We start from the raw sequence: 23,662 nt of genomic DNA on the forward strand, positions 1-23,662 counted from the left end.
GACTTTGTGCAAGTGTACAGGGTGTAAGAACAGATGCTGTTCTTACACCCTGGGGTACTGAGCTCCTGTTCTCACACCCCACACTCTTACACCCCACACAGACAGTAGCCCCTCCTTACCGACAGCTGCACAGACATTGTGAGTATGCCTCTACAGAGGAAAGCTCTGTACGGATGATGGCAGCCGGAGGGGGGCTGGGGCTGAACTCTGAAATGGAATCTGTGGGAAAGAGAGCTTTGATTTTGAGGGGGAAATGTACACAGCGCACCCCCCTCAACCCTGCATGCCACACACAGCACACCCCCTTATCCCTGCAAGCCACACACAGCACACCCCCTTATCCCTGCAAGCCACACACAGCGCACCCCCTCATCCCTGCAAGCCACACACAGTGCACCCCCTCAACCCTGCAAGCCACACACAGTGCACACCCTCATCCCTGCAAGCCACACACAGTGCACTTCTGAACCCTGCATTCCATACAAAGCACTTCCCTCAGCCTTGCACTCCATACACAGCGCACCCCTCAACCCTCTTTGCTAATTGGTTATATTTCTTATTTTCTGTCAATGGTGGGTCCCGTCACTTCTGCAGTCTGTGGTGCGCAGGCAGTGAGATGATGTGCTGTAACCTTAAGCAACAAATCAGTGGGTTGTAATGATGTACTGTAACCTCTAGCAACCAATCAGTGAGACGTAATGATGTGCTGCAATGTCTAGCAACCAATTAAGGATTATTAATAATATGCAGTAACCTCTAGCAACCAGTGAGTGGTAATGATGTGCAGTAACCTTCAGCGACCAATCAGTGAACAGGAATGATCTACTGTAATCCCTAGCAAGCAATCAGTGAGCAATAATATCTTGCAGTTACCTCTAGCAACCAATCAGTTTGTAGTAATGATGTGCAGTAACCTCTAGCAAGCAATGGGTAAGCGGTAATTATGTGCAGTATCATCTAGCAACTAATCGGTGAGCAATTATAATGTGTGTAGTGGACAGTGTAGGAATCAGGTAGGTCAGTGTAGTGATTAGCATAGGAATCAGGTAGGTCAGTTTAGTGGTGAGTGTAGGAATCAGGCAGGTCAGTATAGGAATTCGGTAGGTCAGGCCCGGACTTACTCCCTGTGCCGCCCAAAGGCCGGGACCTTCAATGCCGCCTCCCCCCCCCACACACACACACACACAGGAGAGCAAGTAATACAGTTAGCGGCTATAGCTGCCGACTGTATCACGGGAGCGCGCCCGCAAGAACTAACCCATATGCGAGAGAGCTCGCATGAAGGGGGTTAGTTCTTGCGAGGAGGAGCCGAGACAGCCGCCGAGGGACCCCCAGAAGACCAGGTTTCGAGGCCACTCTGTGCAAAATGAGCTGCACAGTGGAAGTAAGTATAACATGTTTGTTATTTTTAAAAAATAAAAAAAATTGCCTTTACAACCCCTTTAATGAGCCTGATGCACAAATCACTTTATTACACTTTATTTATGACACCTATGGCTGCTATGCATATTTATATCATCCATATTTAGCACTATAATATTTAACTGGCTGCTTGCTTCTGCTTGGGCCTGGCACACGTGCACAATCGCTTAAAGTCATCATCATGTGCGATTGTGCGTGTGTGCCAAGCAGAAGCAGCCAATCAAATATAGTGCTCAATATGGATTATATAAATATGCATACCACTAGCAGCCATAGATATCATAAATAAAGTGTAATAAAGTGATTTGTGCATATATAATCCATATTTTTTTTTTTTAACAGAAATTTTTTTTATTAAGGCAAAAAAAAAGGAAAAACAATACAGAAAATAAAACAACAAAACTGTGGTACAGCAAAGGTTCAGTACATTGAGGAGCTCAGTACAAAAAGATTACCAGGATAAGCACAGAGTAATATATGGGGGTTAGACCCTACCGGGTCTAGGGTGGGCAGCCGGGTATGTCAAACACTACCTACCTCTAGTTCAGGGCAGTAAGCACCAATCCTAACGGGGGGGTAATGTGGGAATCTACAAAAAAGGCCCATGAGGCGCCTTGTGCACCATCAGTCTATCCTGGCACACTGGCAGATGGTCTTTAGCACTATAGGACCAGAGGATATCGGTCTGAGGAGGCAACATCTCAAACATGTGGGAGGAAGTGGGGAGATCAAATCGTATCACATGGTATCTGAGAGAGTCCAAAGCTATCTTCAGTCATGTCACTATGCAGAGATCGCTCTAGCTGTCACCCACGACTTCCAGACCTTGTCAAACTTCTGAGGGGACTTGCGGCCCATATACGTCAGTTTGTAAAGAGGCAGTACTGAGTCAACCAGCGCAAGCCACTGTAGGGGGAGTTGCCAATTTCCACTGACGCAGCAAAGCCTTCCTGGCATAAAAACAGAGATAAAACAATTGCAGTCTAGCATGTGTAGACTGAGTCACACATTCTGTGATACCCAAAAGGAGATCTTTAGGATCCAGTGATACCTGAAGTTTAGTAGCAGCGTTAATTTCCACCACTACCCAACCCCAGTAGCTCTGGATGACGGGGAAGGCCCAGATGACATGGTAAAATGTTCCTACCATCTGCTGGCATTTCGGGCACAGGTCTGATTGAGTACTGAATATCCAGGGAAAGCTGTTGAGGGGTATAATAGGCCCTATGTATAAACTTTAGTTGTATAAATCTGTCCCTAGCAGATATTACTGTCGGTATGTATTGGGACAGCGCCAACACCCAATCTTCCTTTGACAAGTCCGGAATGTCTGTCTTCCAAACCTGATGGAGGGGCGACCCCCCTCCCGATTCTTCACAGGTGAGGCGAAGGTAAATGGAAGATACTACTCTATCTATCCCCCGGGAGATAAGGAATCTCTCTATCCTATGTGGTTCAACAGAAGTTGCCCTGGGAAACTGTGTTTGCGCCGCATACTTCGGCTGCAGATACCTAAACAGCATCCACGAAGGAAGCCGAAATGCTGCGCACAACTCCGGGAAAGGGAGCAGCGTCCCGGCAGGCATAATGTGTTCTATCTTCACTATCCCAAACCTGGCCCAGACACTGGGTTCCGGGATAGATCTGAAATGCGAAAGCCTGGGGTTGCCCCACAACAGGGGATGAGGAGAGATGGTGTCAGGGGCCACAACAGTTGCAGTGACCCTCTCCCAAACCTGAATCGTAGTACGCATTGGGGGAGTTGCCTGTGGGACAGCCTTGGGTCCTCTATAAACCAAATTAGTAAGAACTGAGTAGGAGCCCACAGCAGCAGCCTCAAGGTTTACTGCGGGATTAGACCTAGTCTGCTGGAACCACCAGCGAACAGTGACCAGCACCGCCGCCCAAAAATACTTCCTGAAGGAAGGTAAAGCTAGTCCTCCTGATGACAGAGGAAGCTGAAGCTTGCGCTGTGCTATCCTGGGAGTTCCCCCAGCCCAAATAAATTAGGAGACTATGCCGTCCAGCTTATGGAAGAAGGAGGCAGGAATAGGGACTGGGGTATTCCGAAATATGTACAACAATTTAGGAAGGAATACCATTTTTAATAAATGTACCCTTCCCACTGGTGTCAAGGGGAGCGTTTTCCAGGCCTGGCATTTTACAATCAGGGTTTGCAGCACCGGGTATAAGTTGTCATTCAGATAGTGCGCCAGATTATTGCTAATATCGTTACCAAGATATCGGAATTTAGAGACTCTACGCAGTGGCGTCAAATCCACCGTAGGGGGGGCAAGATCAGACAGGCGGAATAAACTGGATTTACCCCAATTAATTCGGACCCCAGAAAACCTACTGAATCTGTCTATAATCTTGAGGGCTGCCACCAGAGACTGAGAGTAATCACCGAGATACAAAAGGGTGTCATCAGCGTACAGCGACACCCTTTCAATCAGCGATCCCACCTCCAGGCCCCTCACCTCATGCGTTGAGCAGAGCAGAATAGCCATAGGCTCGATGGCCAGGCGAAAAGCCCCAGAGACAGTGTGCAACCCTGCCGCGTGCCCCTGGACAAACGAAAGGGAGGGGAGACGGCACCACCAGTGCTCACCCTGGCCATGGGTGATCCATACAGCAGCCTGATCCAATTAATACATTTAGAACCAAACCCGAATTTGGCCAACACTCGCCTCAGGAAGTCCCACTCTACCGAGTCAAAGGCCTTCTCTGTGTCGAGTGAGGCCACCAACCCCGCAAGTATTTTGTTCGCAGAAGAGCGCTATATTGGTGTGGAGCCTGCGAATATTTATGTCTGTACCCTTTCCTGGCATAAATCCCGTCTGGTCACCATGGATTAGTGAGAGGATCACTGTGTTCAACGGATTGGCCAGGATCTTAGTCAGGATTTTGACATCCACATTAAGTAATGATATAGGCCGATAGGACAAACACAGCTCCGGATCCTTCCCAGGCTTAGGTATTGCAACAATCACAGCCTCCATCATGGAAGTCGGAAGGCTCTGCCGCTCCAACGCTGCAGTGAGCGTGAAGTGAAAGTGAGGGCCCACCACCTCCAGGTTAGTTTTGTAGAACTCTGTGGGGAGTCCGTCGGGACCAGGAGGCCCCAGATGACGTTCTAAGGGAACAAAATGCGTCGGGAGACTACACTGACCCCACTGCTGAAATTTGTTTCTAAGCGCTTGTTTTATCCTTTATTCAACGCTTGATCATCTTGATCCTTGGCATCATTTAAGTTTGATTGACCTGATAAGTATACGCTCATTTGGGTCCATTCCCTCCGGTAAGCCTCAACATTTTCATTAATTGGTGGCGGACCTTCTATCAATCACTGTGTCATAATTAATGTCACTATCTTCGGTGAATTGAAGCTCATCATGGACTTTTGATTCTAATAATCATTTTTTGTTGTTGTGTTACGGACATTTCTTAATTTGTATTACATAAAGACCCTCTAACCAGGGTTTTTCTTCTAGCGCTACACTTTATTTTTTATTTTCCATTTTTTCAAAATCGATCTATTTTGTGGTGTTGGCTGCTTTTTTTCATGTTATTGAACAGCGCGGTGATATATGTACATTTTGTATATATTTTTCCTGGGACCAGGAGTCTTGCCTGCTTGTAGAGATTTGATAGCCCCCTGGACCTCCTTCAGCGTAATGGGGGCCTCAAGGGTCCGGCTAGCCGTGGGAGTCAGGGAAGGGAAGTCTAGAGCATGCAAGAATGTGTCTAACTCCTCCAGGGTATAAGATGCCCTAGACGTGTAGAGGTTTCGGTAGTACCGCTCAAATCTGGCATTGATCGATCCAGGATCTGAAATCAAGGTACCATCCTCATCTCTGATATTCGCTATACAGGAGTTTCCCGACCGCTCAGTTGCCAACCAAGCCAACAGCCTGCCCGATCGCTCACCCTGCTCGAAAATTCGCTGGGTCTGAGCGAGAAGGAAAGGACGGCATGAGGCAGCCCAGGGGAGTGCCAGCTCCCTGTAGGCAGTAAGCATGTCAGCGTGCGAGCCCTGGTCAGGGGACTCTGCATATCGATTCTCCAAGCTCGTAGCCCGTCTCTCCGCATCTGTCAATTCTAATCTGGACTCCCTCCTAACCCTGGAGATGTTAAATTGGTATCTACCTCTAGCATAGGCTTTAAATGTGTCCCAGACTACCTCAGGGGGAGCCGAATGATCGTTGTGGGTCCAGTAGTCCCCAAGCTCCGAAAGCATTAGCGGCTCTAACTTTTTGTCCGTGATCCAGTATCTGGAGAGTCTCCACAGTCCCACCGTAGCGGCCGAGTCTGTGGAGATCCAACAGAACCGGTGCATGGTCCGATATGCCCCGTGGCAGATGAGACACCGCCATCACCCTCGACAGCAGGGCGTCAGTAACGTAGATTAAATCTATGCAGGACATCATCGCATGGGTCGCAGAGTGACACGTAAAGTGTTTGTCATGCGGGTACTTCCACCTCCACACATCATTCAAACCATACACCTCCGCCCACCGGGACAGTGCCGAGTCAGCTGACTGATCAGGGTTCAATCTGTCAACATTAGGCTTGGGGGCCATATTAAAGTCGCCTGCCCATATTACATTAGATGAGGGTAAGTCCGCAACAACAGCCTGCACCTTACATAGGACTGTCATACCTATCGAGGGGGGCAAGTATAAACCAACGATCTCCACTTCCAGTCTATCACAAAGAGCATGAATAATGACATATTGTCCGTCTGGGTCCAGGCGGAGGTTCTGCAGAACGAAAGGAATCGCCTTATGGATTAAAACACTAACCCCTCGGGAGTGAGAGGAGTGGGTGGAATGGAAATAGGATCCCACCCAGGATTTATTAAGAGAGAGGACTCTGGACCCCGCAAGATGGGTTTCCTGGAATATACATATGTGTGGGTGGTATTTCCTCAGGTAGAACACCAGGGATATTTTAAATGTAGAGTTCAACCCCCGCACATTCCAAGACTCTCAGGGGGGCCATAGTAACAAGGGGAAAATAGGCACCGTTCCATCGTCATCTGAACCTCCACCCAGCCCCACAAGCAGACATAGATACAGAAACATTTCATCCAGCAGCCATAGTACACTCATCAGAAATAGCAGGAATAAGCAAAAAATGTAATCATACGTAGCACATAAAAAACCAAGGCTGTACCAACAACAGAAAAAAAAAACCCTCCCCCCCCCCCACGCAACTCCTAAAACCTGGGCGCGCTTGATAACCCAAAGGATGACTATTAGTCTCTGGGAGGCAATGCACCAACAGCATACTATACTTCAGGCCTCTTTGGCGCAAAGCCAGCTTCACCTGGTCGAATGACTTTCGTTGCTTCTGCGTCTCTACGGAGAAGTCTGGGAAGATCATCAGGCGGGCTCCCTCAAAGCACAAGGCCTCAATCTTCCTGCTCTCCCGCAGCACCACATCTCTGTCGCAGAAGTTCAGGAGGCGAAGGATGAACGTGCGCGGAGGGGCCCCTGGAGGACCCCGAACAGCCGGCATCCTGTGGGCCCGCTCCACAGCAAAGTATGGTGAGAAGGCAGCCTGAGGGAACAACTGGCGGAGAAGGCTTTCGGTAAAGGTAGCGGGATCGGGGTCCTCCTCTCGCTCAGGGAGACCGATGATACGGAGGTTGTTCCTCCTGTTACGGTTCTCCGCGTCCTCCGCACGGTGCTCAAGGGCCCTGACCTTGGTGGTGAGGGTGCGGAGGGAGGAGGTATGGTCCCTAAGCACGTCCTCCGAGTCTCCCACCCGGCGCTCGACCTCAGTCAGCCGGGTCCTGAATTTGTCCATATCCTTCCGGATAAAACCCATCTCCAGCTGCATGGTGTCAATTTTCTCAGTCAGCGTAGTTTGGCAGGCTGTGATAGCTTGCATTAGGGCTGCAAAGTGATCTTGTCCCTGTAGTGCCGGGTCCGCTTCTTCAGTTTGGGATGCCATGTTGGAGACCACGAGGGGTCTGGCCTTCCCGCCACAGGGATGAGCACCGGCTGGAGATGGCTTCTGGTAAGCAAGAGTTTTCCTCCGCTTATAGAGCATACCAGCCCAGGGGGTGATCAGCCACACTCCTAGACTGTCTGAAACAGGATAGTCCGCAGGGAAACAGGATAATTAGCAGGTAAGGCAGCGGAGCTCCTCAACTATGCATCCAGTCCGGTCGCCATCTTGGACACGCCCCCCCATATAATCCATATTTAGCACTATAACATTTAACTTAAAACAAAACATGATAATCAAGCGCACTCCCTGTGGATGTCTAGAGATCACAACAAACAAATTTGGATTGGAGTAGGGATAGGGGCTAAAGATGAATGACAAGGAAAAGTAAAAATAAAAATTGTCCCAAAAGACAGTGCTATAAAGGAAATATCATAGTCCATCAAATGTCTATAGCACTATATCACTATATCACTATAACCTTGCTTTAGATGGCTGCCAGCTGACAGATGAAGTGTAATCTGTATAAAAGCAAAAAAGACAAAATGCAGCGCCTTCTAAGCGTAGCAAGCTTGTTTAATTGGAGTAAAATGTTCAAAAACTTATAAAAGGCCTACTCACAAACATCAGTATGTACAGGCAGAAATATAGAGATCATCCGCGTATGTATCCCGGGGACCGTTCGATGTCCTGGTGCAGGCAGCGTGGGGATGTCACTCTCTGTGCAGCAGCGGCGGCGGGAACCGAGACGCTCTCGGAACCTACAGGCTGAGGTCAGGTTTCCACTGCGGACTGCAGATGACGTCACTTCCGGGCGCGGGAGGTGCACGCGTTCGAAACTTTCAAGTCTCTTCCTCAGGCTGGGCTGTGGCCATCTTACTGGAGACTAGTATAAGTAGTACATAGACCTGCCCCACATGTATTCTAATTGGATCATATTCTGCAAAACATTCCATGGTACATCAATGGCTACAGAGAGGCCCGATCTTGTGAATAGCGCGATATATTATTAGCAGCAATATTGACAATACTCTGCAAAGAATATTAATAATGACAAATACCAAAGGAGCAACAATATTATTTAAAATAATGTTTAAAATAAATTAAATTAAATCACAAGGTATCATTGCACTAGCCCTTGGAGGAACCCATAATGAGAATACATTTCTGATATCTGACACAGGCTTACCAATGAGAGATTAATTATTAATCCTACATGGTAATAAACAATTACTACATCATTAAAAACTACAATAACCCCTTAATTGATATTATAACCGTATAGGCATGTGATGAGCATGATAAAGGTGAGATAATAAAAATATTTATACTGGAGGGAGGTAGTGATGTTGACGTCACCATTAAATATAAATATAAAATAATACTAATAGTTTTGAGAATAATGTATAAAAAAATATAATTACTATTAAAAATGTATATATATTATATATTAAAATATATTAAAAATGTATAACAGTTAATAGTGTTTAAAAAATATTGCATATATAGAAAAAGTATATTGTGTGTATATATATATATATATATATATATATATATATATATATATATATATATATATATATATATATAATGTGTACGTACATTTACACCCATATATAGATTTATACATAAATACCCCCCAAAAAAGAAAAGACCAAAGTAATAATCCAAGGGAAGACGCCTTTATATTTGTTTAGAGTAGAATATTTATCTCTATGCCCTCGTTGAGACCACCAGGCGAAATACTATCAAGGGTAAATATCCAGTAATTCTCCCTCTCACATAATCGCTTATAGCGCTCAGCTGTGGGGAGGAGCTTGGATATTGCTTCAAGGACCCATACACGGAGTCCCACTGGGGATTGTCCATGGTGCTCCTTAAAATGGCATGCTACACTATAATTTGTATCGTTATACACGTCGATCCCACATGATATAGGTTTATTGGCTACTCAACACTATTTAAATGAAGACCCCATACTAAATGGACGACAGGCATACTTCTTGGCGGATCTTCTGAAATTTTGTCTCACTCACAATTATTTTGAGATAGATAGGGAATTCTATATCCAGACCAAAGGAACTGCAATGGGGGCCAATTTTGCCCCCAGTTATGCAAACCTAACAATGGGGTATTGGGAAAAACAGCATATTTGGTACAACAATCCGTTTGCTAAACATCTAATTTATTTTGGACGTTATATTGATGATATTATTATTATTTTGGGATGGCCCGGAATGCTCCATTGTACCATTTGTGGAGCACTGTAATCAAAACACCATGGGACTGTCCTTCACTCACGTCACAGATACAGAGTCTCTAGAGTGTTCTTAGACCTAGAATTGTTCCATGACTCTAATAACGTCATTTATTCTCAAAACTTCATCAAACCGACAGCAGGCAACTCGTACATGCATTATCATAGTTGCCATCACCCTAGCTGGGTGAATAACATCCCTAAGAGTCAATTTTGTAGGTTGAAGCATAACTGTACTCGCACTGAGGACTATGTCACTCATGGGAGTCTTCTTAAGAACAAATTTGTCGACAAGGATTACCCTGAACCTTTAGTGGAAGAAGCTTTTCAAAAATATTTATGTACAGAAGTTCTACCAAAACATGATCGTAAGTCCAATAATCAATTACAACCAGTTAGATTCACCACCCAATTTCATAGTCAATATCGCAGAATGGAGCAGATTTTGCGGAAGCACTGGTCTATCCTTAAAGAGGATCCCCATTTGAAAACAACTATATCAGACCAACCATTGGTGAGTTATAGGCGGGCAAGGAATATCAAGACATTGATAGCCCCCAGTAAAATTAAATACTCAAAACCGCCAGCCAGTGCTTCATTAACCTTTTTTCACATCAAGGGGATGTATCGGTGCAAAAAATCTCGCTGTCTTACATGTCCCTTTGTCAACCATAGACAAAAACAATTTACGTGCAAAGGCAAGACATACCTGATACCGGAATTTTTTAACTGTGGCTCTGAATTTGTTATATATTGTTTAATGTGCCCTTGTGGACTTCTTTATGTAGGACGTACCATACGGGCCCTGCGTAAGAGATTTGGGGAACACAGAAATACTGTAGAAAAAGGCCTAGATAATTATAGTGTAGCACGCCATTTTAAGGAGCACCATGGACAATCCCCAGTGGGACTCCGTGTATGGGTCCTTGAAGCAATATCCAAGCTCCTCCCCTCAGCTGAGCGATATAAGCGATTATGTGAGAGGGAGAATTATTGGATATTTACCCTTGATAGTCTTTCGCCTGGTGGTCTCAACGAGGGCATAGAGATAAATATTCTACTCTAAACAAATATAAAGGCGTCTTCCCTTGGATTATTACTTTGGTCTTTTCTTTTTTGGGGGGTATTTATGTATAAATCTATATATGGGTGTAAATGTATGTACACTATATATATATATATATATATATATATATATATATATATATATATATATATATATATATATATATATATATATACAATATACTTTTTCTTTATATGCAATATTTTTTAAACACTATTAACTGTTATACATTTTTAATATATTTTAATATATATACATTTTTAATAGTAATTATATTTTTTTATACATTATTCTCAAAACTATTAGTATTATTTTATATTTTATATTTTATATTTATATTTATATTTAATGGTGACGTCAACATCATTACCTCCCTCCAGTATAAATATTTTTATTATCTCACCTTTATCATGCTCATCACATGCCTATACGGTTATAATATCAATTAAGGGGTTATTGTAGTTTTTAATGATGTAGTAAGCAGTAATTGTTTATTACCATGTAGGATTAATAATTAATCTCTCATTGGTAAGCCTGTGTCAGATATCAGAAATGTATTCTCATTATGGGTTCCTCCAAGGGCTAGTGCAATGATACCTTGTGATTTAATTAAATTTATTTTAAACATTATTTTAAATAATATTGTTGCTCCTTTGGTATTTGTCATTATTAATATTCTTTGCAGAGTATTGTCAATATTGCTGCTAATAATATATCGCGCTATTCGCGAGATCGGGCCTCTCTGTAGCCATTGATGTACCATGGAATGTTTTGCAGAATATGATCCAATTAGAATACATGTGGGGCGGGTCTATGTACTACTTATACTAGTCTCCAGTAAGATGGCCACAGCCCAGCCTGAGGAAGAGACTTGAAAGTTTCGAACGCGTGCACCTGCAGTCCGCAGTTGAAACCTGACCTCAGCCTGTAGGTTCCGAGAGCGTCTCGGTTCCCGCCGCCGCTGCTGCACAGAGAGTGACATCCCCACGCTGCCTGCACCAGGACATCGAACGGTCCCCGGGATACATACGCGGATGATCTCTATATTTCTGCCTGTACATACTGATGTTTGTGAGTAGGCCTTTTATAAGTTTTTGAACATTTTACTCCAATTAAACAAGCTTGCTACGTTTCGAAGGCGCTGCATTTTGTCTTTTTAACATTTAACTGGCTGCTTGCTTCTGCTTGGGCCTGGCACAGTGGCACACACACATGCACAACATAATGATCAATCATGATCATCAATCATACCTGCTAGTGTGTAATCCCTGCTGGCTGCTGCTTCTTTTTCTGGTGGTGGTGACGTCAGTCTCAGACCCCCGCTCCTGGCCTAGGGGAGATGCCGGTCGCTCAAAGAGGGTCTCTTTTCCTTACGTCATGAGTCACGTCACTGGTCACAGAGAGCCTGGGGGAGAAGATGATGTCGGCCGTGCAGTCGGCGCAGAGGAGGGTATGCGGAATATTAGGCTCTGCCTCACGGCCGCCTCCACACAGCCTAGCAAGTGCCGCTGCCTGCCAGGGGCTATGTTAGTGTGGGGGCGGCCGCGAAAGCCGAGAAATCGCCACAGGAGCGGCGCCGCCCCTTCACCCACTGACCTTGGTGGCCTTGTGGGAAATCCGGCCCTGCGGTAGGTTAGTATAGTGGTCAGGTAGGTTGGTGTAGGAATCAGGTTTGATCAGAACTACTGTACTAGCAGAAGGAACTTGGAGAGTGCTAAAAGTCGGGTTAGGGGGCGCAAATCTCTTGCCCTGCCCCAGGCGCTGACAACCCACGCTATGCCACTGGTACTATGATCTTTCCAGTGAATTGCTGTGCATTGGGGGCATGTCAGCACACGTCTTATCATTGGAGGACAGGCAGACTGTTCTCCCTGTGCAGCCAGAAAACTGCCCACGCTGAGATGAATGAATACATTTTTTTTTAATAGTATAAACTATACATATATTTTGCTATTAAATAACATTTCTAATCCTATGAAGTTAATAACAAGAGTTCCCCTTTTACATCTGAATCCATAAAAAATCCCTTTTTACATCTGAATCCATAAAAATCCCCTTTTACATCCAGGGCCGGACTGGCCTACCGGGAGATCGGGAGAATTCCCGGTAGGCTGCCTGTAAATTGTGGCCGGTTTGAGTTGCGGCCGGGCTGCAGTGCTCCCTGTCCCCTCTCTCCTGTGTATCATTATGGAGCTTGCTGGCTGGGTCCGTGTTCGGCGATGACGCTGTAACACGGTCCCTCCCCCCTAGACGGGCTCATGTGATAGTAGATAGAATCAGTGTTCATCCTATCACCTGAGCCGGTCTAGGGGGGTGGGATGGTGTTACAGCGTTATCACCAAACACAGACCCAGCCAGCAAGCTAAGAGATGATACACAGGCACAGCAGATGTCATGCGCGCCGACCGTACAGCCCACCCTGTCCGGAGGTGCTTAATAGGAGGATCACATATAGGCAGCATATAGAGGAAATGAGCTGTCTATATTCCTCCATACAGCCGCTAAATGCTTGCAGGAGGGAGAGGGGGAAAATCAAGCATTTTGCGGCTGTATGGAGGAATATAGACAGCTCAGTTCATGTATATGCAGCCCCCTGCCTCTCCTCCTATCAGGTGCTCCTTAAAGCTTCCCCCCAGTGTTCTCCTCCCCCACCACACTCTCCAGCCCTCCTCCCCCTCCCACAGTTCTCTTTACCCCTGTTCTTTCTGCCCCCCCCCCTGATCTCCCCATCCATCTCCAGCCACCATCCCAGTGCCCCCCACCAGTGCTCTCCACGCCTGTTCTCCCCCCTCCAGTGCTCTCCACGCCTGTTCTCCCCCCCAGTGCTCTCCACCCCTGTTCTCCACCCCTGTTCTCCCCCGTGCTCTCCACCCCTGTTCTCCCCCCCCAGTGCTCTCCACCCCTGTTCTCCACCCCTGTTCTCCCCGTGCTCTCCACTCCTGTTCTCCCCCCCCCCCAGTGCTCTCCACCCCTGTTCTCCCCCGTGCTCTCCACCCCTGTTCTCCCCCCCCAGTGCTCTCCACCCCTGTCCCTCCCCCCCAGTGCTCTCCACCCCTGTCCCCCCCCCAGTGCTCTCCACCCCTGTCCTTCCCCCCCAGTCCTCTCCACCCCTGTTCTCCCCCCGTGCACTCCACCCCTGTTCTCCACCCCTGTTCTCCCCCGTGCTCTCCCCCCTGTTCTCCCCCCCAGTGCTCTCCACCCCTGTTCTCCCCCCCCAGTGCTCTGCACCCCTGTTCTCCCCCCCCCAGTGCTCTCCACCCCTGTTCTCCCCCCACCCCCAGTGCTCTCCACCCCTGTTCTCCCCCCCCAGTGCACTCCACCCCTGTCCTCTCCCCCCAGTCCTCTCCACCCCTGTTCTCCCCCCCCCCAGTGCTCTCCACCCCTGTTCTCCCCCCCCAGTGCTCTCCACCCCTGTTCTCTCCCCCCAGTGCTCTCCACCCCTGTTCTCCCCCCCATTGCTCTCCACCCCTGTTCTGCTCTCCACCCCTGTTCTGCTCTCCACCCCTGTTCTCCCCACCCCCCCAGTGCTCTCCACCCCCTGTTCTCCCCACCCCCCAGTGCTCCCCACCCCTGTTCTTTCTGGCACCCCCAGTGCTCTCAAGCTCCACCCATCACTCTCCAGCCCCCCAGTGCTCTCCACCCCTGTTCTTTTTGGCTCCCCCTCCAGTGCTCTCAAGCTCCCCCCAGCACTCTCCGCTTCCTGCCCCTGTACTCTCCACTCCCCCCTGCATTTTTCCCCCACAGATGTGCTCTCTAACCCTGCCAGTGCTCTCCGCTCCCCCTGCATTTTGCCCCCACCCATGTGCTCTCCAACCCCGCCAGTGCTCCCCCATAGTGCGCTCCAGCCCCCCGTACTTTCCACCCCTGTTTTTTCTGGCCCCCACTGGTGCTCTCAAGCTCCCCCATTGCTCTCCACTCCCCCCTGCTCTTTGTACCCCCCAATGCTCTCCATACCCCGTGCCCTCCATCCCTGTTCTTTCTGCCCCCCCCAGTGCTCTCAAGATCCCCCCTTAGTGCTCTCCAGCCCCCCCTCAGCCTCCCGCGCTCTCCACCCCTGTTCTTTTTGGCTCTCCCCAGTGCTCTCAAGCCCCCCAGTGCTCTCCGCTCCCCACCTCTGTGATCTCCACAACCCCCTGCTCTTTGCCCTCACCCATGTGCTCTCCAACCCCGCCTGTGCTCTTCGCTCTCCCTTCTCTCCAGCTCCCACCCAGTGCTCTTACTTCCCCAGGATCAGAGGACAGGCTGACTGGGGGCAGAAAATGAGGACGTCTGAAGGTGCAGGTGGCCAGGGACCACTCCATCTCACAACAAACAGATCCTGTGGAAAGAGCACTGTCCCCATCCAAAACGAGAACAGACCCTGCATGCTGATGGCGATCATGGATATCCTGCTGGCATGGAAGGTACCGTACCAAGCATCAACAACACACCTTCCCACAGACAGGGACTGCATACTCTGACATGGGGCATAGGAGGGGCTGCAGTTGATGGGCACAGTGAGACTGCAGTTGATGGGCACAGTGAGACTGCATTTGATGGGCACAGTGAGGCTGCAATGATGGGCACAGTGAGGCTACAATGATGGGCACAGCGAGGCTGCATTTGATGGGCACAGCGAGGCTGCATTTGATGGGCACAGTGAGTGCTTTCATATCTGTCTTATCGATATATAATACACTCTTCAAATGTGCTTTGAAATGTATGGTTTTCCCTTTTATGAACAAGAAAATAATGACGCTATGCTGTTACGCTGGTATAATAATGCTGTGGGGCTGGTATGAAATTTTTTCCAGGGCTGGTTTTTATTCCCAGTCTGTCCCTGTTTACATCTAAATCCACAGAGTTCCCCTTTTACATCTGAACTCACAGAGTTCCCTTTCACTGTAAGGGGAGACTCTGCAGGCTCTGATGTAAGGGAGAAATCTGGGGACTCTAACATAAGGGATGCTCTGTGAACCCTGATTTAAGGGGGAACACTGAGCCCTTTGGTGTAAATGAGAACTCTGATGTAAGGGGTGCTCTGTAAACCCTGATTTATCTTGGTTTACTTACTCAGAGGCAGGAAAGAGAAGGGGGGAGACTTCAGTCACAGACAGGGATTGATGGTGAGCTCACTCCTTGGCAGTCAGCACTTTTCATCCAGATGTATCTGAGGCTGCTGGACTTCAAATTTCCAGCCCCCACTTTCCTTTTCTGAGACACAGTGCCGGGGATTGGAGTGTGGGCAGACACAGAGGGGTATGGGTGGGAGGAAGAGGTGCAGATCGAGCCCTCTCTTCTCTGCCGCCTGTGTGTGTTTTGAAGGGGGGGGGGGTTATTAGTGCTTTCTTTGGGCATTGTGATAGAAAGACACTCTCAGCTTAGACAACTGCAGCCAGCAACCCTAATGGGAAGCCATAGTCCAGTCTGAATAACGTGCCTGGGTTTCAGGCTGTCTGAAACCCGGATGCATGATTCCAAACCCAAACTGTCCGAGTGAATAAATAGAAAGGGTGCAGGATACTTTTAACACAGGTACATGGTGCAACAGACACATATCAGGAATATTAAATGTTGGGAAAATATTTCAGTGACACAGCTCAACGATCAGTGCTTAGGTGCATGCCAGCATATAAGAAGCGGCCTCTATTCACCTATATGGTGGATGAAGACATTCTACCTCAGGTCAGTGCCGTAGTACACTGCAGAAGATTCAGCATGAAGGGAAGTTTGTCTCTATGTCTGTAAAGTTCCGACCTGCAATTTGTGAAACTATAAATACTATTTACCATAGATAAATGGATGCCATACTCTGTTAGATTGCATTAGAGCACTGTGTATCAAGCTGTGTCTCTATATACTGGTCGATGTCTTTCTAAAACGGTTGTCCACTCTAAGGCCCCTTTCACACGGTCGGACCGTCAGTTTTGTCGGCGGACCTGAACAGCAGCTCCATGCAATCCTACGGAGTGTCGGATGTCAGCGGAGACATGTCCGCTGACATCCGACCCGATCCGCTAAAAACAGACGTATGGCGATACGTCCCCATCCGTCCATGGCGGATCGGGTGAGATCTGATGAAAACGGACATGCTGTCTGTTTTTATCAGATCTCTCCATAGGAGACAGCGGCGCTGCACAAGCCCCTCCCCGCTCAGTAAGCAGAGAGGGACTTGTCATCCGCCGGCTCAGCGGAGATCAGCTGAGCTGGCAGACTCCATAGTGACGGAGTCCACCTAGTGTGAAAGAAGCCTTACTTTATGCCTATAAATAACAATTAAACATTTCCTTTTTTACAATTAATCTGTCCTGCCTTGACCTGAAATTATACTGGTGTCATTATTTCATGTATTTATTTTTTAGGGCTATTATTATTCTGGTGTCCCAAACCATGCCTATCTGTGCCTGCTTTTATGTTATTTGTTCACCGGCTGTAAGTATATTTTTGGCATTTTTACCTCCAGGGTATAGACGGGTGAGATACACTTCTCTGCTATTTACTCTTTTTAACATACAGTACAGTTAGGTCCATATATATTTGGACACGGGCACAATTTTCATACTTTTGGCTCTGTATCTAACGAATAAAATTAAAACAAAACAATCTAAATTAATTTAATTTGCAGACTTTCAGCTTTAATTCAAGGGGCACAGTGGCTGTGTTTGATGGGTAAAGTGGCCACTTTTGGTAAAGTGGCTGCAATTGATGTTTTTTTCCCCAGAAATTTCAGTTCGTTTGCGCCCCCTCCTGGAGAGGGTCCTTTACTTGTCTGGATGTTGTGAATGGGTTTTTCTTTACTATATTGAGGATCCTCGATCATCCACCACTGTTGTCTTCCGTGGATGTTTCATGTCGCTCAGCTCACCAGTGCCAAACTGTTGATTTGGCCACTCCTAATGGTGCTGCTATCTCTCTAAAGAATGTTTTATTTTTGAAGCCTTAAGGCCCGTACACACGATCGGATTTTCCGACAACAAATGTTTAATGGCAGGGTTTTGTTGAAAAATCTGACCGTTTGTATGCTCTATCAGACAATTGTTGTCGGAATCTCCGACAACAAATGTGGGATAGCATGCTTTTAAAATTTTCCGACAACAAATGTGTGATGTGACAAATGATACCTATAATGACACCTGAATGTGTAGTAAGTCAATATGAGTGAACAAAACAGCGCATGTAATGAAATCTTAATCACATTAAACAGTTTAAATAAATAAACAAATCTAGTGATGCCACCTTAATGTGAAAAGAATCGGTTTTACAGCAATGAGAAAAGCTGCACAAAAAAATAAACAAAACAATATATAAAGTCTATGAATCCATAAAATTGGTGAGTCCAAATGAAAATGTGTTCAGTAAGTGATCTTATCACAAAAAAAATCTTCTAAAATTCTTCCACCACACCACAAGTGTTGAGAGTGAATCCTCCACCCTTATAGACTACGCACTCACCGCAACAATTTGCCTCACACTCTCGTGTTTTGGCAAAATGAGTATGTTAGGATCCCTAGGGACAAACAGGTAGGTCTCCGTTTCCAGGTAGTGCGTTCCAGGGAGGTTATTCACATGTATAAAGGAAAAAAGTGCACAATAGTGTGATATAGTAAAAGCAACTTTAATAACACATCTTTTGCAAAACCTCCAAAATAACCACTCACAAACAAACTTGAAAATCAAGCAGTGAATAAATCCAAACGTAAGTCAAGGTGATGAAAAAAAAACTTCTCCAGATATGACAGTGGTCACGGCGGACCATACAACAGCCCAAGCACGTACTCACGACCCTTATGGTGTAATGGAGTAAAGATGCAAATTCTGAGATGCCTGTCCTGGCTAAACAAGTTCCATAGCCAAACCAATTCAGGGTAGACTTGTAAAGTGACTTAGTTGCCAACTAAGTCACTTTACAAGTCTACCCTGAATTGGTTTGGCTATGGAACTTGTTTAGCCAGGACAGGCATCTCAGAATTTGCATCTTTACTCCATTACACCATAAGGGTCGTGAGTACGTGCTTGGGCTGTTGTATGGTCCGCCGTGACCACTGTCATATCTGGAGAAGTTTTTTGTTCATCACCTTGACTTACGTTTGGATTTATTCACTGCTTGATTTTCAAGTTTGTTTGTGAGTGGTTATTTTGGAGGTTTTGCATAAGATGTGTTATTAAAGTTGCTTTTACTATATCACACTATTGTACACTTTTTTCCTTTATCCATGTGAATAACATCCCTGGAATGCACTACCTGGAAACGGAGACCTACCTGTTTGTCCCTAGGGATCCTAACATACTCATTTTGCCAAAACACGAGAGTGTGAGGCAAATTGTTGCGGTGAGTGCGTAGTCTATAAGGGTGGAGGATTCACTCTCAACACTTGTGGTGTGGTGGAAGAATTTTAGAAGATTTTTTTTGTGATAAGATCACTTACTGAACACATTTTCATTTGGACTCACCAATTTTATGGATTCATAGACTTTATATATTGTTTTGTTTATTTTTTTGTGCAGCTTTTCTCATTGCTGTAGCACCGATTCTTTTCACATTAAGGTGGCATCACTAGATTTGTTTATTTATTTAAACTGTTTAATGTGATTAAGATTTCATTACATGCGCTGTTTTGTTCACTCATATTGACTTACTACACATTCAGGTGTCATTATAGGTATCATTTGTCACATATATATTTTCGTTAATAACAGCAGCTACACTTCACTATTATTCATTTATCTCCAGTGGAGCGCAGTGGGGGTGGTTCATAGAAGGCCTTTTTTTACTACCATTTTTTTCACATTAACAAATGTGTGATGTCCGATCATGGATTATCCGATCGTGTGTACACAAGTCCATCGGAAAAAAATCCAACGTAAAAAAACGCATGCTACGAACCAATGCTAACCATAAGACAACATTAGCAGAAGTTGCCCAAAGGGTGGCGCTAAAGAGGTGAAAAAACACATCGTTTTGTGTATGTTGGCCAACAATGTTTTGCTGTCTGTATGCGGAACAAGTTCACGGCCAACGCCTTTCGCACAAAATTCCACGGATTTGTCTGATGGAAATCCGATCATGTGTATGAGGCTTTACAATGGCCTGTTTCACTTGCATGGACAGCTCCTTTGAATGCATAATGTAGGTTCACAGCAGCAATAGATTCCAAATGCAAATACCACACTTATAGCTGGATTCAGAGACGCCGCCGCAACTTTAAGGCGGTGTAGCGTATCGAATTTACTCTACGCCGCCTTAAGTCAGAGAGGCAAGTACTGTATTCACAAAGTACTTGCCTCCTAAATAGGGCCGGCGTAAGCGCGCCTAATTCAAATGAGGATGAGGGGGCGTGTTTTATGTTAATGGGGGGTGACCTGACGTGATTGACGTTTTTTACAAACGGCGCATGTGCCGTCCGTGTACATATCCCAGTGTGCATTGCACCAAAGTACGCGGCAAGGACGTATTGGTTTAGACGTGAACGTAAATTACGTCCAGCCCTATTCACGGACGACTTACGCAAACTACGTAAAATTTTCAAATTTCGACGCGGGAATGACGGCCATACTTAACATTGACTAGTCCAGCTATTTGATGGAATAACTTTACTCCTGAAAACGCATTACGTAAACGGCGTATCTTTACTGCGACGGGCGCACGTACGTTCGTGAATAGGCGTATCTAGTCATTTACATATTCTACGCCAAACTCAACGTAAGCGCCACCTAGCGGCCAGCCTAAATATTGCACCCTAAGATACGACGGCACAGGCTGACGTATCTTAGCTAGGTTTAGGTGTATCTCAGTTTGAGAATACACTTAAACTTAGGACGGCGCAGATTCCGAGTTAGGTCGGCGTATCTACTGATACGCTGGCCTAACTCTCTCTGAATCCAGCTATTAGAATCAACTTCAGTACTTTTACCCATTTAATTGATGAAAAAATTATGAAGGAGTTAGCCCACACCTGGCCTTGATTTAATTGTCCAATTACTTTTGGTCCCTTGAAAAAAAAGGGGGGGGGGGTTATTCTTAAAGGAACACTAAAGAGAATATATATTTTTTTAAAATAACAAACATGTTATACTTACCTCCACTGTGCAGCTCGTTTTGCACAGAGTGGCCCCGAACCTGGCCTTCCGGGGTCCCTCGGCGGCTGTCTCGGCTCCCCCCGGAAGAACTTTCCACCTTCTTGCGAGCTCTTCCGCATGGTGGTAAGTTCTTGCGGGCACGCTCCCGTGATACAGCCAGCGCTCGCTGTATCACTCTGCCCCGCCCCCCGGCACGCCGCATCATTGGATATGATTGACAGTGCGAGCCAATGGCTGCTTTCAATCAACCAGTGAATGACCCGAAAAGCCGACCGAGAAGCCAGCGCATTCACGGCGCGGAACTTTCAAAGGGGTCGGGTAAGTAAACGGGGGCTGGGGGGTGCTAATGCTCGGATGTTTTTTCACCTTAATACATAGAATGCATTAAGGTGAAAAAACATGTACCTTTTCAACCCCTTTAAGAGCTGTAATTCCTAAACCCTTCCTCTGATTTGGATGTACAAACCCTCAAATTAAACCTAAAAGTGTACACTTCCAGTCCATATCCGTTATATAACTATAGCTTGAATATGTTTTAGTAAATACCTGAAGTCAAATTGTGCCTGTGTCCAAATATATATGGACCTAACTGTATGTAACTGTATGTTACTGTATGTAACTGTATACACTGCTATAATATTGATGATGTTGAACTGATCATACTGTTGTGTATTTACTGTAAAAATATTTGTATGGTCCTTCCTTGGATGCTAATAAAAGAAAACATATTGGAATCGGATCGTGGCAGCGTGTTTTTCCAGGAAACCCCCGTGGCGTCAGAGGGGGCAGGGTCACACGTATATGTCACTGGGTAACCCCGCAGTGTTTTCCCGTTGCGTCACAGATGGCACCGCCCTCAGCTATTTAAGAGCTGTCACGGCGGGTCTAGTATCATTCAGCGGGCACCCCCCATAGAGGTGGAATCGGATCGTGGTGGCGTGCAAGGGTTGTGGTGATGAAGCCCTTGTCCCCATCAACATGGGGACATCCTCCCCATGTTGAGGGCATGTGGCCTGGTACGGTTCAGGAGGGGGGTGCTCTCTCGTCCCCCCTCTTTTCCTGCGGCCTGCCAGGTTGCGTGCTTGGATAAGGGTCTGGTATGGATTTTTGGGGGGACCCCCACGCCATTTTTTTCAATGTTTTGGCGTGGGGTTCCTCTTAAAATTCATACCAGACCTGAAGGGCCTGGTATGGAATTTGGGGGGACCCCACGCATTGTTTTTTTAAATTCTGGTTCGGGGTTCCCCTTAATATTTATACCAGACCCAACGGGCCTGGTAATGGACTGGGGGGGGGAAACCCATGCCGTTTTTTTCAATTACTTTTATCTGTATTGCCGGGACCCGACAATTCATGAATAGCCACAAGTAGTTTTAAATTACTTATTTTCCTTTAGAAATGTCATTTTGTGCAGGAACTGTTGTAAACACGGGAAAAAATTGCCACTTTACCGGCATACTATAGACATCCCCCAGGTATGAAATTTAAAGGAATATTTTGCTTTTATTGTTTCACTTTAAGCATTTTTAAATACACTGCTCCCCAAAAAACTGATGTTTTTAAAACTTTTTTTTGCATTGATACATGTCCCCTGGGGCAGGACCCAGGTTCCCAAACACTTTTTATGACATTAACTTGCATATTAACCTTTAAAATTAGCACTTTTGATTTTTCACGTTCGTGTCCCATAGACTTTAATGGTGTTCACGTGTTCAAACAAATTTTTTGCCTGTTTGCATGTTCTGCTGCGAACCGGGGGATGTTCAGCTCATCCCTACTGTCAAGTAGCACCTGAAATCGCGTTGGCCTGCGACTTTGAAATCGTGCTACTTCAAGTGAAGATGCACGATTTCAAGGTAGCATCAATGTGAACCAGGACTAAAGGCGTGTGACCATGCAGCAGAGGAAGAGAAGCTCCCCCTGCTTTTGTTTTTCAGTGGACAGGCTGGAAATTAGTTGGGTCGTGTGATAGCTGTATATCAATTATTAAAAAGGTACTTGGATGTTTTTTTGTTTTTTTTTATTATTAAAATGCCATTATCCACATACAGAAATAGAAGGGACAGTGTAAATTAAACAGTGTGTGTATAGTATCACTTCAAATGTGCCACTTGTAAATGTATTTTAGGGTCACTGCAAAAATCATAATGCATGATATATATTCCCTGCCCAAACATATCACATTACTTTAATTCTGTATGTTCTTTCTTGTACAGGCTGTTTTCAATGGACTACTTAGAGGCATTGGGAAGCCAGAGATTGGGGCATTGGCACTTGTTGTAGGTTACTGCCTTATCACTTTTACAGTTGGTGTACCCCTTATGTTTGCATTGAAACTAGGTATAAAAGGTAATTAAAAAGTAATGTTATTCATTCTATTACCATTTTACTGTAAATTGCAGCATTATTTAAAGCGTTGTATAGTCCCATTAAAAAAAAGAAATGTCACCTGTAAGGCAAAATGGAAAATGAGCTAGTATGCACTGCATACTAGCTCATTATGAAATGCTTACTATAGAACGAGGTGTCGGTAACTTACCTGGTCCACGCCGAGGTAGCTGACATGTTGCCTCGGCGTGTCTTCCGGGTATCGTGGCTCCAGCACTGTCAGTGGCTGGAGCCGCGATGTCATCACTCCCGCGCATGTGCTTGGGAGACTTCTTTCCGGCAAAGGTCCGGCGTCTGCTTGGCCTTAAGCCGAGAATCCCCTGCAGTCAGCGGCTCATTGCAAGGGGAATATCTCCTAAACCGTAAAAGTTTAGCTACAGGTAAACCTTATTATAGGCTTACCTGTAGGTAAAAGTAAAAAAAAATACTATACAACTGCTTTAAGTGACTTGAAACTGTAAACTGCTTTTGCTTATGTTCTTTTGTTAACATTTGGTTTTATTGATCAGAACAAA

At 46.0% G+C, this 23,662-nt stretch overlaps 1 protein-coding gene across 1 annotated transcript in view; it reads left to right on the forward strand.

Moving 5' to 3' along the window:
- The window catches only part of LOC120926737 (multidrug and toxin extrusion protein 1-like), a 144,897-nt gene that overhangs the window by 99,801 nt on the left and 21,434 nt on the right, over positions 1-23,662 (forward strand). Inside the window, exons 13-14 of the mRNA XM_040336901.1 lie at positions 17,045-17,114; positions 22,976-23,108. Coding sequence (XP_040192835.1) covers positions 17,045-17,114; positions 22,976-23,108 — 203 coding nt within the window. The remainder of the gene's footprint in view (positions 1-17,044; positions 17,115-22,975; positions 23,109-23,662) is intronic.

This window comes from Rana temporaria, chromosome 2 (genome assembly GCF_905171775.1).
Source record: "Rana temporaria chromosome 2, aRanTem1.1, whole genome shotgun sequence".
NCBI classification, from domain to species: Eukaryota; Metazoa; Chordata; class Amphibia; order Anura; family Ranidae; genus Rana; species Rana temporaria.